At 38.8% G+C, this 19,527-nt stretch overlaps 1 protein-coding gene across 1 annotated transcript; it reads right to left on the bottom strand.

Annotated features, from left to right (window-relative positions):
* Nucleotides 1–4,954: 4,954 nt before the first annotated feature.
* ASB15 (ankyrin repeat and SOCS box containing 15) lies at nucleotides 4,955–12,004 on the bottom strand. The gene is made up of 9 exons (XM_010015697.1): nucleotides 11,892–12,004; nucleotides 10,758–10,810; nucleotides 10,528–10,659; nucleotides 9,957–10,115; nucleotides 8,013–8,258; nucleotides 7,125–7,296; nucleotides 6,177–6,747; nucleotides 5,446–5,599; nucleotides 4,955–5,127 (listed from the first exon to the last, which is right to left on the bottom strand). The coding sequence occupies exons 1-9, from the start codon at nucleotides 12,002–12,004 to the stop codon at nucleotides 4,955–4,957; spliced, it is 1,773 nt and encodes a 590-aa protein (XP_010013999.1).
* Between the last annotated feature and the right edge of the window lie 7,523 nt (nucleotides 12,005–19,527).

Here is a 19,527-nt window from a genome sequence, read left to right as displayed (position 1 = left end):
TTTCCCCAGAAAGCATGATAAAATAGGTAACATCTGCCAATGTAAGGATTTGTGGTGGTATTTGCAAATACACCAGAATTTGCATGTCCAGATCAGGCAGTTATTAAATTATAAGTGATTGTAAAAAGCACATGGATTTAATCCTTTGCTAATACCTTAGTCCCAGACAGTTGTCCCGTGTAGCTTAGCTCTCTCTCTTTATACATAGGGAGCAATACAGGTACTTGCTTCTATATTTAGCATTTCCTTGGGTTTTGTTGAGGGTTGTTGTTTTTTTTTTTTTTTGACTGTGTGTATTTATTAAGTTTCTTTTTAAAAAGGAGATCTCACAATATAAACAAGTGATGTAATTCATAGGGAATGAAAAGCAGCAGTACTCACTAAGTAAATCCTCTACTTTATTGTCTTTATGTCTGGTTCTTAAATAGTCCATATTAATGATTATGGGACTTTTTGGAGCCAGATCTACCACATAGAATCCTAGAACAGTTAGGGCTGGAAAGGACCTTAAGATATATCTAGTTCCAACCCCCCTGCCATGGGCAGGGACACCACACAATAAACTATGTCGCCCAAGGCTCTGTCCAGCCTGGCCTTGAACACGAACAGGGTTGGAGCATTCACAACTTCCTTGGGCAACCTATTCCTAGTGCCTCACCACCCTCACTGTGAAGAACTTCTTCCTTAGATCTAACCTAAAGTTCCCCTGTTTAAGTTTAAAGCCATTACCCCTTGTCCTACCACTAGAGTCCCTAATGAAGAGTCCCTCCCCAGCATCCTTGTAGGCCCCCTTCAGATACTGGAAGGCTGCTATAAGGTCTCCACGCAGCCTTTTCTGGGCTGAACATGCAGAATATGCAGACAAAAGGCAATGTTTTTTCATAATCAAAAGAAGAAATTTCTACTGAAAATGTGGATTTTGAAAATGAAATCTGAATACCTTGTACATGGCACAAGAGCTACACTATTATAGCAGTCTTATGACTACTAACCATTTACTAATATATTTTTACAGCTTGTCAGGAGAACTAGAAACACAGGTTACTCAGGGAACATTTCTCTTGATCTAAGTATTTCTTTTGCTGCTGTGAGTGACACTTATGGGAGTATTTCAGTAAGAAAATGCTTCCCATTGCAAAATAGACCTTTAAATATTTATACAGTAATTCAGTGCACTTACCCATGTACTTCTGTCTGATTTACCCAGCATTTCTCCTGGCAAAGAATCAGGATGGGTTTCTTTGAAGGCTGTTCCATGCATGTGGAGGGAGACAGTGTATTTTTGAACTGAGGTCAGAAGAGGCCTCTGAAGGATAGAAACATTGTGTTGCAAGGAGCCATTTTTAATTACTGCAGCCTAAACAAATGATTTCTAGTTGAAGGTCAGGAAAAGAACAAGGTCCATTAAGGCTGAAAATGCCTTTGGTTGGAATTGCTTTTCTAGATAGCTTTCCTGAGCAGAGGTCTATCAATCCTAACACTCACAGTGAAGAAAAATTAGGGGGAAGGCTTTAAAAGGACTGATTTATCAGGTAGACCAGAGCTGAGGCAAAGTACACCAGAGAGGCAAAGCTGGTTACACAGAAGGCACAGCAGCAAGGGCATGAGACTCTTGATTAGATGCATATTAAAGGGAATGATGGAAAAGCAAAAGAGATGAAACTTGTTCTAGAGAGATAAGTGGTCATGAATTTGTCCCTTTTCTCCATGCAAACCACAGCTAAACAGCTAGATTTTTTATAAGCTTTTTTCTGCCCCGAGTAAGGGTCAGAAAAAATACTTTTGCCCTACCCCAAAGTAGACGCAAAAGAGCCTCTGTGGCTTTGTGACTGTGTTTCGCCGTGCGTGACTCCTGTATTATCTGCAATAGTCCGAGAAAGGGTAGCTCAGACACAAAGAGCCTAAGCCTGAAACCAACTGCTGCAGTGAAACGCTAAAACTGCCCCCCCTTGATATCCAGAACAAGTATCTGCTGTGCCACCTCCCAAGATTAGAGGATAGCCAGTGCATGGAAGTTTTATGGATGGCCCACATTACACATATGGCCCCTACAGGGAATAGCTGGTCATAATCAGAACTCCTGGCTATGGTTTAGTCCTTTACTTAGCTATGAAAACACAGCTACAAAGTCCATCTCGCTGGTGCTGCAAAGGCTGATGTAACCACTGTTGAATTTCTGGCTTCTTGGAGAGCTCATCAGTCTGGTGCAGCTGCTTGTGTCAGATTTTATGAGAAACAGAGACCAAATGATACCTCTGCTATCAAACATTGTCCCCAAACCAGTAGGAGTCCCTACCCCAGAGCATGCCTGAATCAATGCCAGGGCATTTAATTACTGCTAGCCAATGTTGCCTATGGGGTGGGCATGCCATGGAATTAGGTTGCTGTGGAACACCCATGAGTCACACCCAAATAGCAGAGAAAATTAAATCCCAGCATTGCAAGGGTTCAATCACAGTCCAAACAGGGGAAAATAAAGTAGTTTTTCCTACCAAGAAAAAGGCTACTGCCTTTGCCTCTTTTCACACAGCCACCAGTCCTGGACCAGTTCCATGTCCTGCTCCCACCACCACATACTCAACTCCACAAGAGTAGTATTCAATGGTCTGGCTGCAAAACATGGGAGTCAAAAGACTTGTGTTCAATTCCTTTGTAGCCCATAAGATCACATGGGGTACAAAGCTCCCTTTCTGTGTCTGTATCACCTTTTATTCCATTTAAAACAAAGTCTTGCCCCTCCTGCCTTCATCCAGTTCACAGATGCCTTGAAAGCATTAGAGATGCTTTCTCATAATGCTGCAATTCCTTTAGCATCCAGGGGGCGGGGGGAAGTCTTCAATAAATAAACTACTTCAATGCTGAAGGACAGAAAAGCTTTGAAACAGGATTAGGCCACCTCTGTAACAAGCTACCAAACAACAGAAAGGGCCCAGATGTATTGCTTAAAAGATAAACCAATGTATTTTTAGCTTACCTAATGATATTCTAAGGACTAGTTCATCATATTTTAAACAGTTGGGGCAGTGCTCTGTCCTAGAGCTGGATGCTTTAATGCCACAGGCAATGTAACTATTGCCTGAGGCATGTATAAAGTCTTAAATATAAACCTTGGCCCATGAACTAAAATTACTAATGGAATTTGGCTCTAGTCACAGAAAGGGTTTAAAATCTCCTGTCTAAAGCCCTATTTGATCATGTTTCCTTTGCTGGTTGCAGTATACTGTATCAGATACGTGACTACCCAGATTCTTGTGTTGTGATCACTGTATTCACCAAAATTACCTCTATTAGAGACTTATTAAGCCCATATTTCTGTTCAGGAATTCTCACACAGAAGTATCAGTTGATAGGTTACACGCCATACATGCATTTAGCCTGGTATGCCCAGGATGTGTTGGCCAGTGGAGCCTTGACAGCAGACAGCCGTGCTGGCTTCACTGGGCACTCTGTGCTCAGGCCATGCCTGGAGGCACCAGTCATCCCGGGTGTCTCTCAGGGCCCTTACCCAGATGCCAAACACCCAGACATTTGCCACAGGTGACCAAGTTCTTTTTCATCCTGGTGAAAACTTCTGGCAAAAAACCACAGAGGACATGTCTTGGAAGCCCAGATGAACAGTAGTGAGAGCAGAATCAGCAATTAAGTCTTCTGTTCGACCTTCTACATGTCCCACACCAGTAATATTTGCTCCTTCCATTTGCTCCTGTAAATCTGTTGTGAGGAAAGACAGACCCACGAAGGACTGATATAGCTGCCTTTGGAAGTGGAATTTACATCTCTGACTGAGCTGTTAATAAGTTATGTGTGACAATGACATCCAGCAAATAAGGAGAAGTTCTGAAGAACAGGCAAACACAGTGCAGGGAGCATGGCAGGAAGATGCCCGAGCTGATGTTTGCTGGTGCAAATGTGTGTCTGTGTGTAATAACCAGCATCTCTCTTAAATAACATGTTTAGCTAAACTCTAACTATGTCCTGTGTAATCCTGACATCCACCGACTGAAATATTTTGTCTAGGGAGGCTGTTTTGTTTTGGGTTTTTATTCCCCCAAAATAAAAGGGATGGTAGAACAGAAAAGGGAGGAAATGTAATCCACTTCTAATAGAGTAATTTAAAGAATATTTAATCAGATGTGTTTGTCTTTAGAGGCGCAGGAGCATACTGGCAAGAGCATCACAGCATGACTGAGGGTGTTGTTTAGTCTGGTGGAGAAGTGATGTGTCAAAACTCTGTAAGAACCATTATTAAAGTTATGACATTGCAACATTTCTCAAGCGAGGGAACATGCTGCCCGATTTCCTGGTTTGTCTATCAAAATCTATTCTTTCTTTAAAACAGCCTACTTAAAGTCCCTCAAATCTTTCCAGGCCTTGAACATGCAGTACTGGCACACACAGCAGTTGTACTTGGGAGAAAATACTTCACAAAAACAGCTAAAAAGAATCTTCTTAGTGTTTGGAGAATTTTATAATAGGACCATGATCTTCAAAGTACAAAATGTGTTACATTTTGGGCCAATTACATGACAGAAACATGCATTTAGTGGTTTAATTTTCTTTGCCAAGCTACATTATTTATTTTCATTATAAATAAACTCATGCCATAAACTAAGAGCAGTAATTGTTTTTATCATTTCAATTGGTAAGTCCATCATGAAAATTCTACTTTTATCCTTTATTCATCTGAATTCCCATTTAGAGGGTGCTGTTCTACATAATTATTAGAGCATCCTTATTCTGATTTTAGTTTGTATTTGCGTAGTACAGTGTTGTTTTAAAATATGAGCTTTAATGTACTAGTTCTGAAGAAAAATTTGTTCCCATAAAAGAACTATTCACAACATGTATGAGAATGTTGTGAATGAATATGAAACACAAACAGCTCTTTAGCTAGTAAAAAAAAAAAAGTGAGGAAATGAGTAAAATTACAGACTGTACGCAGTTATTTTAAAAACTATTCTAAATGTATTCCTTTTCCATATAGATCATATTCTTTATATAGGATATAGTTCTTGAGAATTGGTGGTAGTGGAAACTTCTTCATGGATGACAGTTGCTGGAGTCCCTTTAACCCCAAGAGTTTACGTATTTTCAGGCGACACAGATGTTTCAGTGGGCGAGGATTATCTAAAAAGTGATAGAGAGAAAGAAATGGTGGGAACATCAATGCCATTAACAGGGATTTTAAGCGAGTTAGCAATCTCAAAACATGCTCTAATAAAATCAGTAGATTAATTCTCACCAGATGCATGTTTGCCATATTCCAGCCTGAACAACTAATTTATGAGCAGTGGCAATCTGCTTCAAGGACTGGATGACAGGCACAACCTGGTTCTTAGCTAGTACATAGTTGGACTGCTAAAACACTTTGGATGAATGTGACCTGACTTCAGCAACTAGAGTCTCCCATAATAAAACATTATTAACTGGAAGTTATGTATTTACCCAATATCTGACGTATCTCTGTCCACTCTTTCTGTGTTTCTAAGACAAATTTAATTTTTGTGCATAGAGGAACATAATCCATGTAATCTATAAAAACACGAACCACTTTTCCTGCTAAATGTTTCAACCAAGGAACAGCAATAAAGTCACAGAACTGAAAGGAAAAACACATCAAGTCATAAGTTCAAAATCTGTGCAGAAGAATGCCAAAATAACATTTTCAAGCAATTACACAAGCTAATTTAAACAAAGTATTAGCAATGACCTTTAAAAGTCATAAATTGATGCCTTGGTATGTTACTTTAAAAGTAGTTTTCTTCCATCCTTAACCTTTGTGATCCCTTAATTCATCTGGACAGGCCTGAAGGCCAATAATTACTATAACATTGCTATAATTTGCAGCACTCTTTTGTTCCAACAGTGATATCTCTTTGGAAAAACATCCACTCCACTGGTTAGCATAGGGACAGAAATTCCAGAACCTTGCCTCAAGATTTCTTAAAGCGTCCTTCCTAAAGCTCTAATATAAGAACCCCAATCTAAAACCAACCTATGTATATAAATTTTTCTATCTCAGAGTAGAAAATGCAAATGGTTGTTTTATTTTAAGGGTGTTTTAAAAAAGGATTTTGCCAGTATATTAATCTTAATTCTGCGCAGTAATATGGAATGTTTAAAGATGGCTAATGGAAAGAGCAAAGTGAAGAGAAGGAAGAAAGTTATGTATTTACTGGATTATCCTTTATTACAGAAGAAGTCCACCCAGGGAGAATCTCTTCCTCTGGAGTTGACCACACAAAAGAATTTCCAAAGATATCTTGATGCATACAGTCAAAACACATCTCCACGTTATATCCATGATTGAGCAATAGCCTCAGCATCACCTCATCATTCAAAGCATACTGAATGGCGCTGGGGAAATGTGTGTCATTAACCAACATAAAATAGCAGTTGACATTTGCTCCATATGATAGGAGCAGCCTTACAATTTCATGGTTGCCAGCTCTCACTGCCACAAGAAGACAGTTTAAAGGATCTTTGTTTGGATTTGCCCCTGCTTTGAGCAATATTTCAGTGCAAAGAATGTCATTGTTAGAAACTGCAAAATAAAGTGCGGTTTTCCTTTTGTCATCGTAACTATCTGAAATGTGTTCGGCCAAGAGAGTATTGACATCAAAACCATGTTCAATGAGGAGCTCTAAACACTGCGAGTTCTGGCCATCTGCTGCTGAATGAACAGGGCTTATTCCACTTTTCTGGATTGCAGTTTGGGATGTGACTGGAATGAGATACTTCAGGGCCCTAAAAAACAGTGAATAGAACTAGTTAGGCATCAGTTCCCTGCATAAAGAAAACGACCCTGACTCAGCTATATGCTAAATTACCAGCTAGACACTTTAAACAATATGGAAATACAGAAACACCAGTTTTGAGCACTGTCAAACAGGACTTTGTGTTTAAGTTGTTTCAGTGGTTTTCACTCAGTTCTAAGGAGTATGTTTTGCATTTTGCTTTGTTTATGCTAAAAAACTGCTTGAGAGTTAATTCAAACCAATGCTACCATAGGCATTTCTGAAATATAAATGATGTATACATTTGCAAGTTTACCAGTCTTCTTCAATGTGACCTTGTGTCACATCAAATCTTAAAGAAAATGTAAAGTCCAAGCTTATACTCACAGGTAATGACCCTCATAAGCCGCTTTGTGTATGGGAAGCAGTCCTGCCTTATTAGGCACATTGCCACTTCCTCCATATTCCAAAAGAAGGGCTATGCAGTCTGGATTACCTCCTCCGGCTGCTTCAAAAAGTATCGATGCACCGTCGTCTGCTAAGGCCTGGACATCTCCACCTTGAGAGGATAGAGTGTTTACAATTATATTCAAAGTGATTTGCAGATCATCATAGAAATAAACCCAGAGTACTTTCCTCTTCGTTTTCAGATGTATTTAAGTTAAAATGCTACCAAAATAAGAAATACTTCTTGTAGCAAACTTAAAACTCAAAGGCAAAAGAAGAGTTGTACAGAGACAAGTTCAAATACTCACCTGAGTGGAGTCTGCTTTGAATGTAAGTGTTACAACTGAGGATTTTCAAAATTCTGGCATATTTCAAAAATACTTAATTTCATTAATTAACACTAACATAATTCTGTACAGGGAAAAAAGGGAGGGAGGGAGGGAGGGAGAGAGAAGAAGGGAAGGAGGGAAGGAGAGAAGGAAGGAGAAAGGGAAGGAGGGAGAGAAGGGAGGGACAGGAGTAAAGAGAGATAAAGAAGGTCAAGAAGAGCACGTATAGCAGTAAGGCTCTCCTTGACTGAAATGGATTGGTATCAACTCTGCCACTCCTCTCACATGTATTCTGGAAACATGTTAGCATCACTCCAGTCTAGCAGGAACACTCACATAAGCTTCATTTACTTCCAAGAAACCAATCTTCTCATTCATCACTACTCTCTCTTTCCTTTTCCACAATTACCCTGAATCACCCGAGCAACCAGGTAAGACGCATGCCCGTGCATACATGTGTACTCCCCTGACCACATACCTTTACAAATAAGATACATACCTTTATGAATAAGATGCTCCAGCACATCACAGTGACCATATTCAGCAGCTACACCTAACGGTGTTACTCCATATCCATCCTTAAGGTTCACATTACCACCATTCTTCAGAAGAAGAGCAACAACGTCTTTGCGTCCCTGTTTTGCAGCTTCATGCATTGCTGACCAACGTTTTACGCACGGTTGGTGGATACTACAGTTGTGCTTAATCAGGGTGGACACCATTTCAAAAGAGCCTCCTCTTACAGCTTGAAGATATTTTAAAAAAGAAGAAAATAATACATTTTCAGATATATTGTCTTAAAAGTTAAAAACATCTAGTAAGTTTAGAAAGGCTTTTCCTTTTGTACTGATATGAGGAAATCAAAAAGATTCCCAGTCCTAGAAATCTGGGAATTCAATTTACCGGTAAGCAAGTGGTAATGTCAGCTGCCCAGGAAATCAAGGTAAACCAACACAAGCTGGAAAATATATCAGTTTGGAGCACGGAGGGCAAAAGCAGCACCACTTTGATTCTGAGAAAGCAGAAGCAGGTGTATCAAAGGAAAGCAACAGTAAAAATAACGTATTTGAATACGGTCCTTACTTCTAAAGTTGGTGTAAACATTTGAGTGTCCTAAAAACACTGCACTTGTGGCTCTGTCACTTGGTAACTCTAATCCTAATGTACTCAGTGGCTGTTGTCAGTCGAAGTACAGTTAATATCTGTCATACTTAGAGGCCTTTTAGGTTCCATGGTCTTCAAGGGTAACTACACCTGCAAATTATTTACGTATAAAATAGAGATCCTGAGTAAGAATCTAATTTTACTTCTGAATAGGAGATCTCTCCACTGACTGGTGTGGCAGCTGAGGGAGATTAGCATCATAGGCTTAAAAAGTTTAACTTTTGTGAACGTCCCATTATATAGTTAAGAAGGTTTTTAAGAGGCAACATGCTTTGTTATTATCCACAATCGCTTTCGAGTATTACCAAATATATCTGGAAGCAGAAATCATACCACTAGGCAGAAACTTCTTCAACAGTTACCTTTGTACTAAAGAGTCCTTTGGTCCAGAGCTTTAAAATTAAAAGGAGTGACTAAATAAGGAGCATCATCTATCAAAAGTCAAGCACCTGATCCTCTAGACTAAGATTGAAATGTGTGATGCGCAGCATTATCTACATCCACATTTTCAGTGGTGACACAAAAAACACAAGCAGCATTACATAAGCATCACCTAGCTGACAACCTCATTTTCAGGAGTTTGTATAGAGAAACATTTAGGAGAATAAGTAGTCATTATAATGGGTAAAGATCCTTTTCATAAGCTCTAGTTAACTCCTTGCAGCATTCATTAAAAGCAAAGGCTACAAATAGCTTTGAAGTTTCACAGTCTTACAGTTACTAAAAAGAACTTAACGCAAAACAAGACATTGCAGAGGAGTGTCTTGAAATACCTCTGGGCCTTAAAATGTTAATATGGTAATTGCATCTGACAAGTTAAGAAAAAATTGGAGAACTGATGGAGAACTGAATATTTTAATACTGGTAATTGTATTACAGATTGTATTTGCTTATATTGTATTAATTTCACAGATTGATTCTCTTCAGAAGAAATTAGAAGCTAATATAGCTAAATTACTCGTGTATAATAAAGCTCACTTAAGTCTACAAGTAGCATAAAATCTTCCAAAGGAATCATCTTTCTTTGAACTGGGGTATTACATAGAAATGTAGTTGAAACTTATTTTCAGTGCATGAAGGGAGAGAAGTGACATGGGAGATTCTGAAACAGAAAATACAAGTGCTGAACTGAATGCTGGGTACATTTCACCAAGTGCTGGGCACCTAATTTCATCTAAAACGATGACCAGCATCTAGACACACAAGCCCACAGGAGTACTTGACAGATGGGAAGCGCTGCCATTCACTTCGGTTAAACCCAGGGAGAAGAAGCAATTACCAATAAGAAGTGGAGTTTCTCCTTTGTCATTTGTGGTATTGGGCCAAACACCCTTTTCCAGTAATGTATGCACATTTTCCACAAAGCCAGCTTTTGCTGCCAAAGTTAATGGTGTTTCTCCATCACATGTTTTGTATTCCCACATTGCTTTGTAAGATGCTAGAGTAAGAAAGTGAGAAAAGACAAGACAAAATTAAAGCACAAGGCTGTTAACACATACCCATATATTAGAAATCCTTAAATGGTAAGTCTTTACAAAAATTACTTGCAATTATGTTTAACTTAGCCTAACTAGCACTGCCAAACATACTAAATAGTAATTTTTGTTCTGTAGGTTTCTGAACAAAACGTTAAAAACAGTCAAAGTTCTTTGCTGATGTAAATTAATGCAACTTTCCCAAAAAGAAAATTTGCCTGAGTATTTAAACAATATAAGCAAGATGCTCCATGGAGGATTTGACCATACTTCTTTTTAGTGAGAAGGTCTAACCTGTTGTTGTGGATGGCTATTTATTGCTCTACGATTCTTTGGTGCTTCCCTTATATTGTGGGATATTTTTACCTTACTCACCATCTAAAATGGTTTCAAGTATCTGCTGAATTGGCTGAACTGCAGCCTCATGCAGTGGAAACCACCCTCTTTCATCAGCTTCATCCAAAGCATATTTCTGTTTCACTAGTTCTTGGAGCCCAAATACTTCACCTTAAAAAAAATCCAACAGATAAATGAGATGCAATTGGGAAAATAATATACAGAAAGCTCATTTTTGCAAAGGGACGTTTTTGGTTTAGGGTTTTTACCTTGCTTTATGGATGTTACAATTTTCCTATTTTCCTCACTAGGTGGTACAAAACTATCCAAAAAAAGAGCAGAAAATAGAAAATATAAAGAAAAGGTAGATGCATTCTAATATTTTTTCAGTATTTTCCATTAGGTTCTCATCTGGGCCAACTCTTGTTTGAATACATCAACTACAAACTTGATTAGTCTTGTGGACTCCCAAGTTAAACTTGTTCTGTGATCCTTCAGAGTTTCTAAACTGCTTGTTAGGCACAATTCCTGATGAGGACTGACCTGAAAAAATTCCTAATTTGGTGAAGAATTCTGACATAGACTAAAAAGCTGTATTTACCCCATACTACAGAAATGATCCCATCAGATTCAGAAACCTTAAGACAGGGAACGAGAATGTGAAGGTGTCAGAATGTCAATATTCACTAATGAAGGAGAGTTTGATGATGCTAGTAGAAAAGCAGTACCATTTTCCCCCGGAAAAGAGTTGTAAGATTTTTAACAATGCTGTTTAAACCTCCATGAGACAGGATATAATTACTGGTGCCTGCTCGTTCTTTGGGATATTTTGTTGGTAAAAGCATATTAAAAAATAGATCAGATTTAATAAAAAAGAAAAAGCAGCCAAATAACCTAGTGGCTCTGCTGAGAGCGTTCAGTGAAAAGGGAGATTCCAGTCCTAATACAGGAGCTCAATGAGGACCCAGACCTTCATGACAGCCCCCAGGAAATTAGGAAAGGTTAACAGTCCCCCATGACTTACAGTTCTACAACTTTCTGGTTTAGACAGAACAATCTACAAAATGTATTTATGGGATTATTGCTAAAGAACTATTAAGACAAAGTTTAGCTTTCTTTGACACACTTTTCGTAAGAAGGTAAATGGCCTGAAAAGCAAAGTATTAGTTTAGCCAACTGAGTATCACTTCCCAAAGCTCTCACCATGCCACGTAGCTCAGCTGAGCCCTACATTCCCTAATCACAGGAACCACCCTTAATCATAACATTAAAGTAACATATGAACCCTCACTAGAAGAGCCATGTGGGTTTTTTATTGTTGTTCTGCTTTGGACTCAGTACTTATGCCTCAAAACACTCTTAAAATATGGCATAATCTCTAACACATATTGAATGGACAGTACCTGTCATTATAGCTGGAAGACACTGGTGGTTTGGTCCCATTTGATTCTTGGATGCTAAGCTGTATGGCATACTCAGTGAGCAGATCTTCAACCAAATCTTCTCTTTCATCCATTATTTTCTATGGTGAGCTATAATGATAAGCTATTTTGAAATACACACAAAAATATACTGCTAAGGATCATATCTTGCTTAAGGTACATTTTGTAATAAGATCAGGTGTTTCCATAAATGTCTTTTAATTTAATAATGTTCTTGCGAGTTTATTCTCTGGACTAGTGGGAAGTGTCCCTGCCCATGGCAGCAGGGGTTAGAACTAGATGATCTTTAAGGTTCCTTCCAACCCAAACCATTCTAGGATTCTATTTTAAATTGTTAAAATTCCTGCTTAAGTATGGTGAACCTTTGAAACATTTAGCACTAGACGTACCATTTCGGTAAAGCTCTCTTTATTGTTCACACACTGCATTTATCATCTACAGACAAATACTGGAAAATTTGTGAACCATAAAAAGAAAGTTTTCCTCTTTGAAAGCCGTGGTCATCAAGCCAGTGAATATATGTTGTCTACAGAAGCATGAATAATGAACAGTAAACACAGTTACCATCTCATAAATGATTCCTATCAAACACAGGCACTCGCAAACTCATAAGCATAAACAAAAACACATACACATTTAAAAATTACAGACACAAAAAAGAAAAGCACTCAAATTGTTTGAGAATTACTAACTTCATATACACCTGGCTGTAGCTACCTAGGTTTTTACTCCTGGGCTTTGTGTTTTACCAATTTTTCTGTTTTATTCACTCTTGGTGGATTAACACGTTTGTCCTTTAATCAGGCAGAGGACACCAGATGCTGAATTATTTTTCTTACAAGTTTTAAACTACTCCTCCCACAGTTTACATGCACTGTACCTATCTGTCGTGGTTTAAGCCCAGCCGGCAACTTGGAACCACGCAGCCGCTCGCTCACTCCCCCCCTTTTCCTTCCTCCCCCCGCTCCCGGAGGGATGGGGAGGAGAATCGAAGGAATGTAACTCCCACGAGTTGAGATAACAGCTCTCCAGTAACTAAGGTATAATACAAACCACTACTGCTACCAATAATAATGATAAGAGGAATAACAAGGGAAAAGGACACAACCGCTCACCACCCGCCGACCGATACCCAGCCCGACCCGAGCAGCGATCTGGGCCTTCCGGGTAACTCCCCCCAGTTTCTATACTGGGCATGACGTGCTGTGGTATGGAATACCCCTTTGGCCAGTTTGGGTCAGGTGTCCTGCCTCTGCTTCCTCCTGGCTTCCCCTCCTCTCTGGCAAAGCATGAGACTGAGAAAGTCCTTGGTCAGAGTAAACATTACTGAGCAACAACTAAAAACATCGGTGTTATCAGCGTTGTTCCCAGACTGAAAGTCAAAAACACAGCACTGCCCCAGCTACTAGGAAGGAGACAAAATGACTGCTGTAGCTGAACCCAGGACACTATCCCACAGAACACTTACCATCATCAAAGTGTTGCACACATACTAAACAATTATACTAGGCATCTGCTATATGTTTCTCATGGAATAAGAGTCATCTTGCAATTAGAGAAGGAACATTGTAGAAATTATTTGGAGGCCATTTTCTGAAAATGATCTTCAAGGTAAAGTGCTAACCAGATTTCTTTATAGACTAATTTCTGCATTGTTCCTGCAAACAGTAAGTCAAAGTACCATAGCAAATACTATAAACCCATCCACAAATACTTTACCACTTACAGTATTACAATAAAGCTTCCAAACAAAAATTAAATTAGTAAGGGCTTAGAGTCAGACTGACTCAGAAGCTAAAGGTTTCTTGGATTCAGATTCCCACATAATGCAGTTTCCCACCTCTTTCATGGCCCAGGTTTTTAACTACAAGGAGGGACTATCTGAAGGAAAGTGGAAAAAATCTCCCACTTTGATATCATTTCCTTTGAAGGAAAAAATACACAATTTTGGTCTTGACTGACACTTCCGTCTGCCAAAAACCTTCTACAAATAATAATAAATATTTATTTATTTATATTTTATTTTGGTGCTTAGAAGACTAGACCTTTAACTATTCTATGATTCTATATTGTTCATAAAAGACAATGCTTTTCTGAAGGGTTATCTGTTCCCTCCTTTTGTGTCTCTAACCAACGCCTCACCATAACAGTGCAAAAGAATACTTCACATGTAAGTTTGACTGATGAACTTGTCACCACAATGCAGACACATGTACCAGAATTTTTCACATATTACCTAATGTTAAATCTGTTCCACATTATATTAATGCTGGAAAGTTCTCGAAGTTATCTTCTGGCATACTGAAGTTTAGGTAGAACTTCTCATGCAAAAAAGGTATCTGAAATTACTGAGACCACTGACTGATTCACATCCTGTTGGACAGGATGTTTGTTTAAATATAATTTGCTTCATGCAGAAAGGAAGGTATCCCATGCCAAACTTCCAAGGTGTAATACAAACCACAGCAACTTGAACAAGCTAGACAAAACAATGCAGCTGACCATCTTTTTTTCAGAATGCTGCCACAAGTTTCTTACTAACCAGAATGTAAAATTAGCATCATCAGTAAGGCCATGAAACTGAGCCTCTCATCCTCATCTCTTGTCGTCAATGACCTTTGCTGACAGGCAGGAGAATTCTAAGTCAAGTTCTGTTGTGCATTTATCTTCACATTTTCATAAACATTTTTCGAATTCTATGGCACCTTAAAGCTTCCATCATTCTGACAACCCTTTTAGACAGCAAAGATAAAATCCTTCTTGGACTTGCAGTTTTAGAAGTGTGCCTCAATAAACATCTACAACCTCTTGTCATCAGCTAAAAGGAAAGAACTTATCCCATGAGGAGCTAGAAAAGTGCTCCTAATGAGACTAAACAATTAATTTACATAAGATAATTCATTAAGGAAAAATGTGTAACATTCATTATCTCTTGCTTCCTCCACAACAGCTTAAAGGCAAAGAGAAGCTACCTCCCCTTTCTTTACACCTCACTGTTTGAGAACCTTCCACTTGAAGGCTTCATGCCATTGATGAAATTTTTAAAACATATTTTTAATGAATCATGGTCACCCTATCAGATCCACATGGATGGACCTTTGTGCCCCACAAACCCTACTGCAGTTGCTGTCCTTAGGAGAATTAAGACTGAAAATCATGATGTTACAGCCCTTCACACTATATCTGCTCTAGAGCCTGAACCAAAAAGACTCCTGAAGACTTAGACCCGCACATGGAAAAAATGTCTGAAAAAAAGGCTGGTTTATATATTACAGTATCTTTATGAAAATGTTCACATCTGGTTTAGTTCTGTGAGGTGAAAATCACCTGACTGAGGTGATCAATATCCTCCAATGTCAGTGATTCCAAGGAGAGTTAAGAGCACAGAATATCTTGCAGGATAGTTGTTTAGTAAGAAAATCCTTTTATTTCTGGAAAAAAATGTATTGCCTTTCTACCTTCCCTTTATCTCCAAAAGATTAGAGGAAGAACTCAGCTTACAGGTCATCATGGAAACTTTTTTTCCTCTGGTCATGTAACTTCCATACTTATTTGGTCAGTCATCTCCTGCAGTGCTGTATTCCCCAGATGAATTATGCCACAGGCAGCATTAAGCTCTGCTTGAACACAGACTTAACCAGAAAGGTCTCAGATGAGCAGTGTTTCAGAATTGTGTGCACCCTTCTCAAATGATCTTATCCCATGAAAAATATATTATAAAACAAGAAAGTTAGTAAGGTAGCAAGTGACTGTGACACGGTAGAGTAAGTATAAGGCAAAGAGCTCACCACAGCACAAGTCCTGAACACACTGCTATGAGTCTATACATGCTTTGAGAGCCTGATGTACGATATCACTGCTGGTAATATATTGTGTTGAGGTGATAAGGTCCAACTGAAAAGTGGATGTTCCACTAGGATCACAGTGGAATATAACAGCGTGGCTGATACACTGAGCAGCAGCAGAGACATGCCAGCTCCACTACATGATCTGGCGATGAAAAGGCTGAAAATCTCAGCAGCAAGATCTTCTTGCATTAACGTATGGAAGTTTTCGAATTTCCAGAACCAAGCACTAGATCACTAAAAACAACTGCAAATGCTTACTCTAAACAAGTTTTGCTCTTTGCATTACCAAGAGTATTTTCCTTAAACAACACTGAGTACTCTGACTTTTTTTCCATTTATGCCTGAAAAACTAGATATTATTTCTTGCTGGTTTCCTCAAAAAAGGAAAAAAAAAATAAAAAAGGTTTGCTCTCTTAAGTTACTGGGTTTTCATTGAAATAAATCTGACCTGCTTGCTGATCATGGAAGTTGCGTCTTTCCTTGGAAAGCAGTCATCACTTCTAAACACATAAATTTAAAGTTATGCGAGTGTTAATGTTATTCTGATTTCTTACCTTAAAATAAACTAGACAATCCTAGCTTTGCTCTCTATAAATAGAAGGCCCCTAGGCATGCAAAGAGGTTATTCATAGCAGTAAAACAATTAATAGCTACCTAAATTTGGACTCAGTCTATTAAATACTACAGTTTTAAGCTCTTTCTCTGTTAGTCTAACTGGCGAGCATAACATATATTCTCACCTTTGCAACCCATTATCTTGCCACTGTTACTCTGGGGCCTGCATTTTGAACAGCCAGGAATGGTGCCCTGCAAGCTGATGTGTCCTGTGATACTTCTAAAATTAAATACGCAGTTGCTAGATAAATTAAGGTCTGACCTAGTAGAACTGTAACATAAGCAGACTTGACCCACAGGAAAGTATTGCACATGACTTCTCTACAATCTCGTCAAATGTAACACGAGGTCTGGATGGTATAATAAGATTATCTGTGCCCTCATTGATTCAACAACTCTCATTAAGAAAATAAATTATTTGCCAACTTAGTCTCAAGGGCTACATTAAAAAAATCTGGTAACATATTTACATAAATTAAAACAAATCTGTGAAGATTGAGCCTTTGACTAGTTGTAGATCCCACCATATTACATCAGCAAACACTGATCTCTCTCTGAGGCTGAGAAGATGCAAAGATTCACTAACAATTACAGTGCTTATTTTACTGGATTTAAGAACTTGAAATTGGACAAAGAAGCAGGAGGCACAGCAGTGATACAAAAGCTGAACAACCCAAAAGTAACATCAACAGCAGCAGTACCTAGCAAGTTCAGTCACAGGCATGGGATGTGGAAGAAACTGGATACTTAACACTGATGCAACACCTCTGCCTTGTTTTGGTTTTAACCAAATTATTCACTATCTTTACCAAAATTAACAGACAATAAGGAAATGTAACAAACTGAAACAACAAACTTACAACTTATCTTCAATTGTTCTGATGAAATGAAATTGTATGCTGTTAACTCTTCTGTGCCCCACAATTCACCTGCATTTATAGACACATAAAACTGTAAGCTTAACTAAGGCACTACATGCATCTCATCTTTGGAAACAAGATCATGAAAAACATCTAATAAATAATATTGCAACCTTTGACAGGGCAACTGTTTGGGGAACTTCTACTGTATCACTTCTAGATTGATTTCATGAACTATCTCATCAACACAGCTTAGTATTTTTTACTCTCTGTACTAGGATGCAGTAAAGGACACCCACATGCCTGGGTTGTTTAAACAGACAGAACTATTGTTTGAATGATGCTAACTGAGATCACCAGGCACAGAACAACTTGTGCTGTGGTTGCTTAGTATAATCAGGAGATAGATCATCGGGTTGGACCATCACAGAGAAGGGAATAATGCAGAAATAATCCAATAAAGAAAGGCAGAAATGTTTAAGGAATATCATTTTGATAGGAAAGAGGCATTCTTAGTGCCTTGGGAAGAAACTCCAGGTCTCTCTGATACAATCTCAAAGAATGCTTGGAAGTGGAGAAGCCCAAACCCTGGATTTCTGATATAACCCGTATTAATAATTTTGCTTTAGTTACGGAATGGTGGTAGTACATGTCTTATTAAAAGACTGGCTTTCAGGGAAAACGCCACGGTATTACGGAACTTGTTTTGTTAGGGTTTGCTTACCAGTGATGGAAAAGAGGAGCTCAAGAGCAGGCCAAAGGAATTCTAAAGAAACATTTGTCCAAATAAATACTATGCAAACTTTCAACACAGTTATTATCAAACACTACTCACCATGCAAAACTCACCCTTTAAAAGAGCAGCTAGGCCATAATGATACAGCTTAATAGAAGAACAGCCACATCTTCAAATGAACATCATGTTTACAACTACCAATATTTTTTTCTTCTCCCATTCTATCTCACATCCCTTAACTCAGTTTTCTTTTTTTCTGAAGTGTTTTATACTTTTTTTGCTTTATTAACTGGTCACATTAACTGAGCAATCACCTATTTGCCATATTCTATTGTAGTGATCCTTATATTTGATTCTGTAGCTGATTAGCTACTTTCAACAGTTTTTTTGTCCAACAAATTTCACAACTAAAGTTCACTGAAGGTATATGCATACTTCTGCTTATTAAACACATTCCAGAACACCTCTGGAAAATTACCAACCTCAGGAAGACCTGGCTGATGAACACATGCATACAATCTTTTAGTATAGTAATTTTGCAAAAAATATGCAACATTCTAATTGTTTATAAGCTTCTACATTATTCCTAATTAGACCCCACTCCCAGGCATAAAAACGCCTACTGTTGCACACTGCATCAGTTATCAATCGTATTTTTTTACGTCACAGGAAACCTGAATTCGTGTACTAGAAACTTCTGCAAACCCTAACATGTATTTCATGAAAAAATCTCAGAAGCTGAAGCATATTCCAATCACATGTACTACACCAAAATCCCACGGTGAGGGGACATAAATATCTTTATTTTCAAGTACACATCACACAAAACTGCTCTGAGCAGCAGCCAAACGTATTTCTGACACTTTAAAGCTTGACACAGTTGTTTGACTCAAGAAACGGGAGCTTTGAAATTAAGTCTGAAGCTTGGACTCTGCAAAACATTTTGGAAAATAAAACAAGTCCAAAGCTATGAACCTCTTAGCACTGAGAACTCATTATGGCAGTTAGTTAGCTATCACTTGGTAAGAGTCAGTTGGTTTCAACTGCTTGTCACCAGCCACACAAATGCATCACCCAAATGTATACTGCATCTTTATTAGAAACGTGCTAAACATCTAAATGCAACATACCACACACACGACTTCTGTGCGATGCGTTTCTAGGAACGGGTCTTTCAACGGATTATTTGTCATTTAGAGAATTCTATACTTCTGCACATTGACCATAAGCTGTCTTCAGAATTTTCACGTACACTATTAGAAAACGTGTTTACATTTAAAGGGGATAGTCAGATCTGTGATTCTCCTCAGTGCGGCAAAGCATGAACCGAAGGGTACTGCTACAGCACACCCTGCCCATCAAGAAGCACTGGCCTGCAAACCCCGGTCTGCTCTGGCTCAGACACCGCTCCCGAAAAAAGGGCGCGCATACCCCCGGCCTAACGATGGGCTCAGGAATAGGACCCGAAAGCAGACCTGGCCGGAAAAGGCCACCCCCAGCAAGGACGGACAGCCCGGCCTCTCACCGAAAGCGACCCC

Source organism: Nestor notabilis, unplaced genomic scaffold (genome assembly GCF_000696875.1).
Source record: "Nestor notabilis isolate BGI_N333 unplaced genomic scaffold, ASM69687v1 scaffold27085, whole genome shotgun sequence".
Taxonomy (NCBI): Eukaryota; Metazoa; Chordata; class Aves; order Psittaciformes; family Psittacidae; genus Nestor; species Nestor notabilis.
Note: the sequence above shows the minus strand (reverse complement) of the source record. Positions and strands in the feature narration are given on the sequence as shown.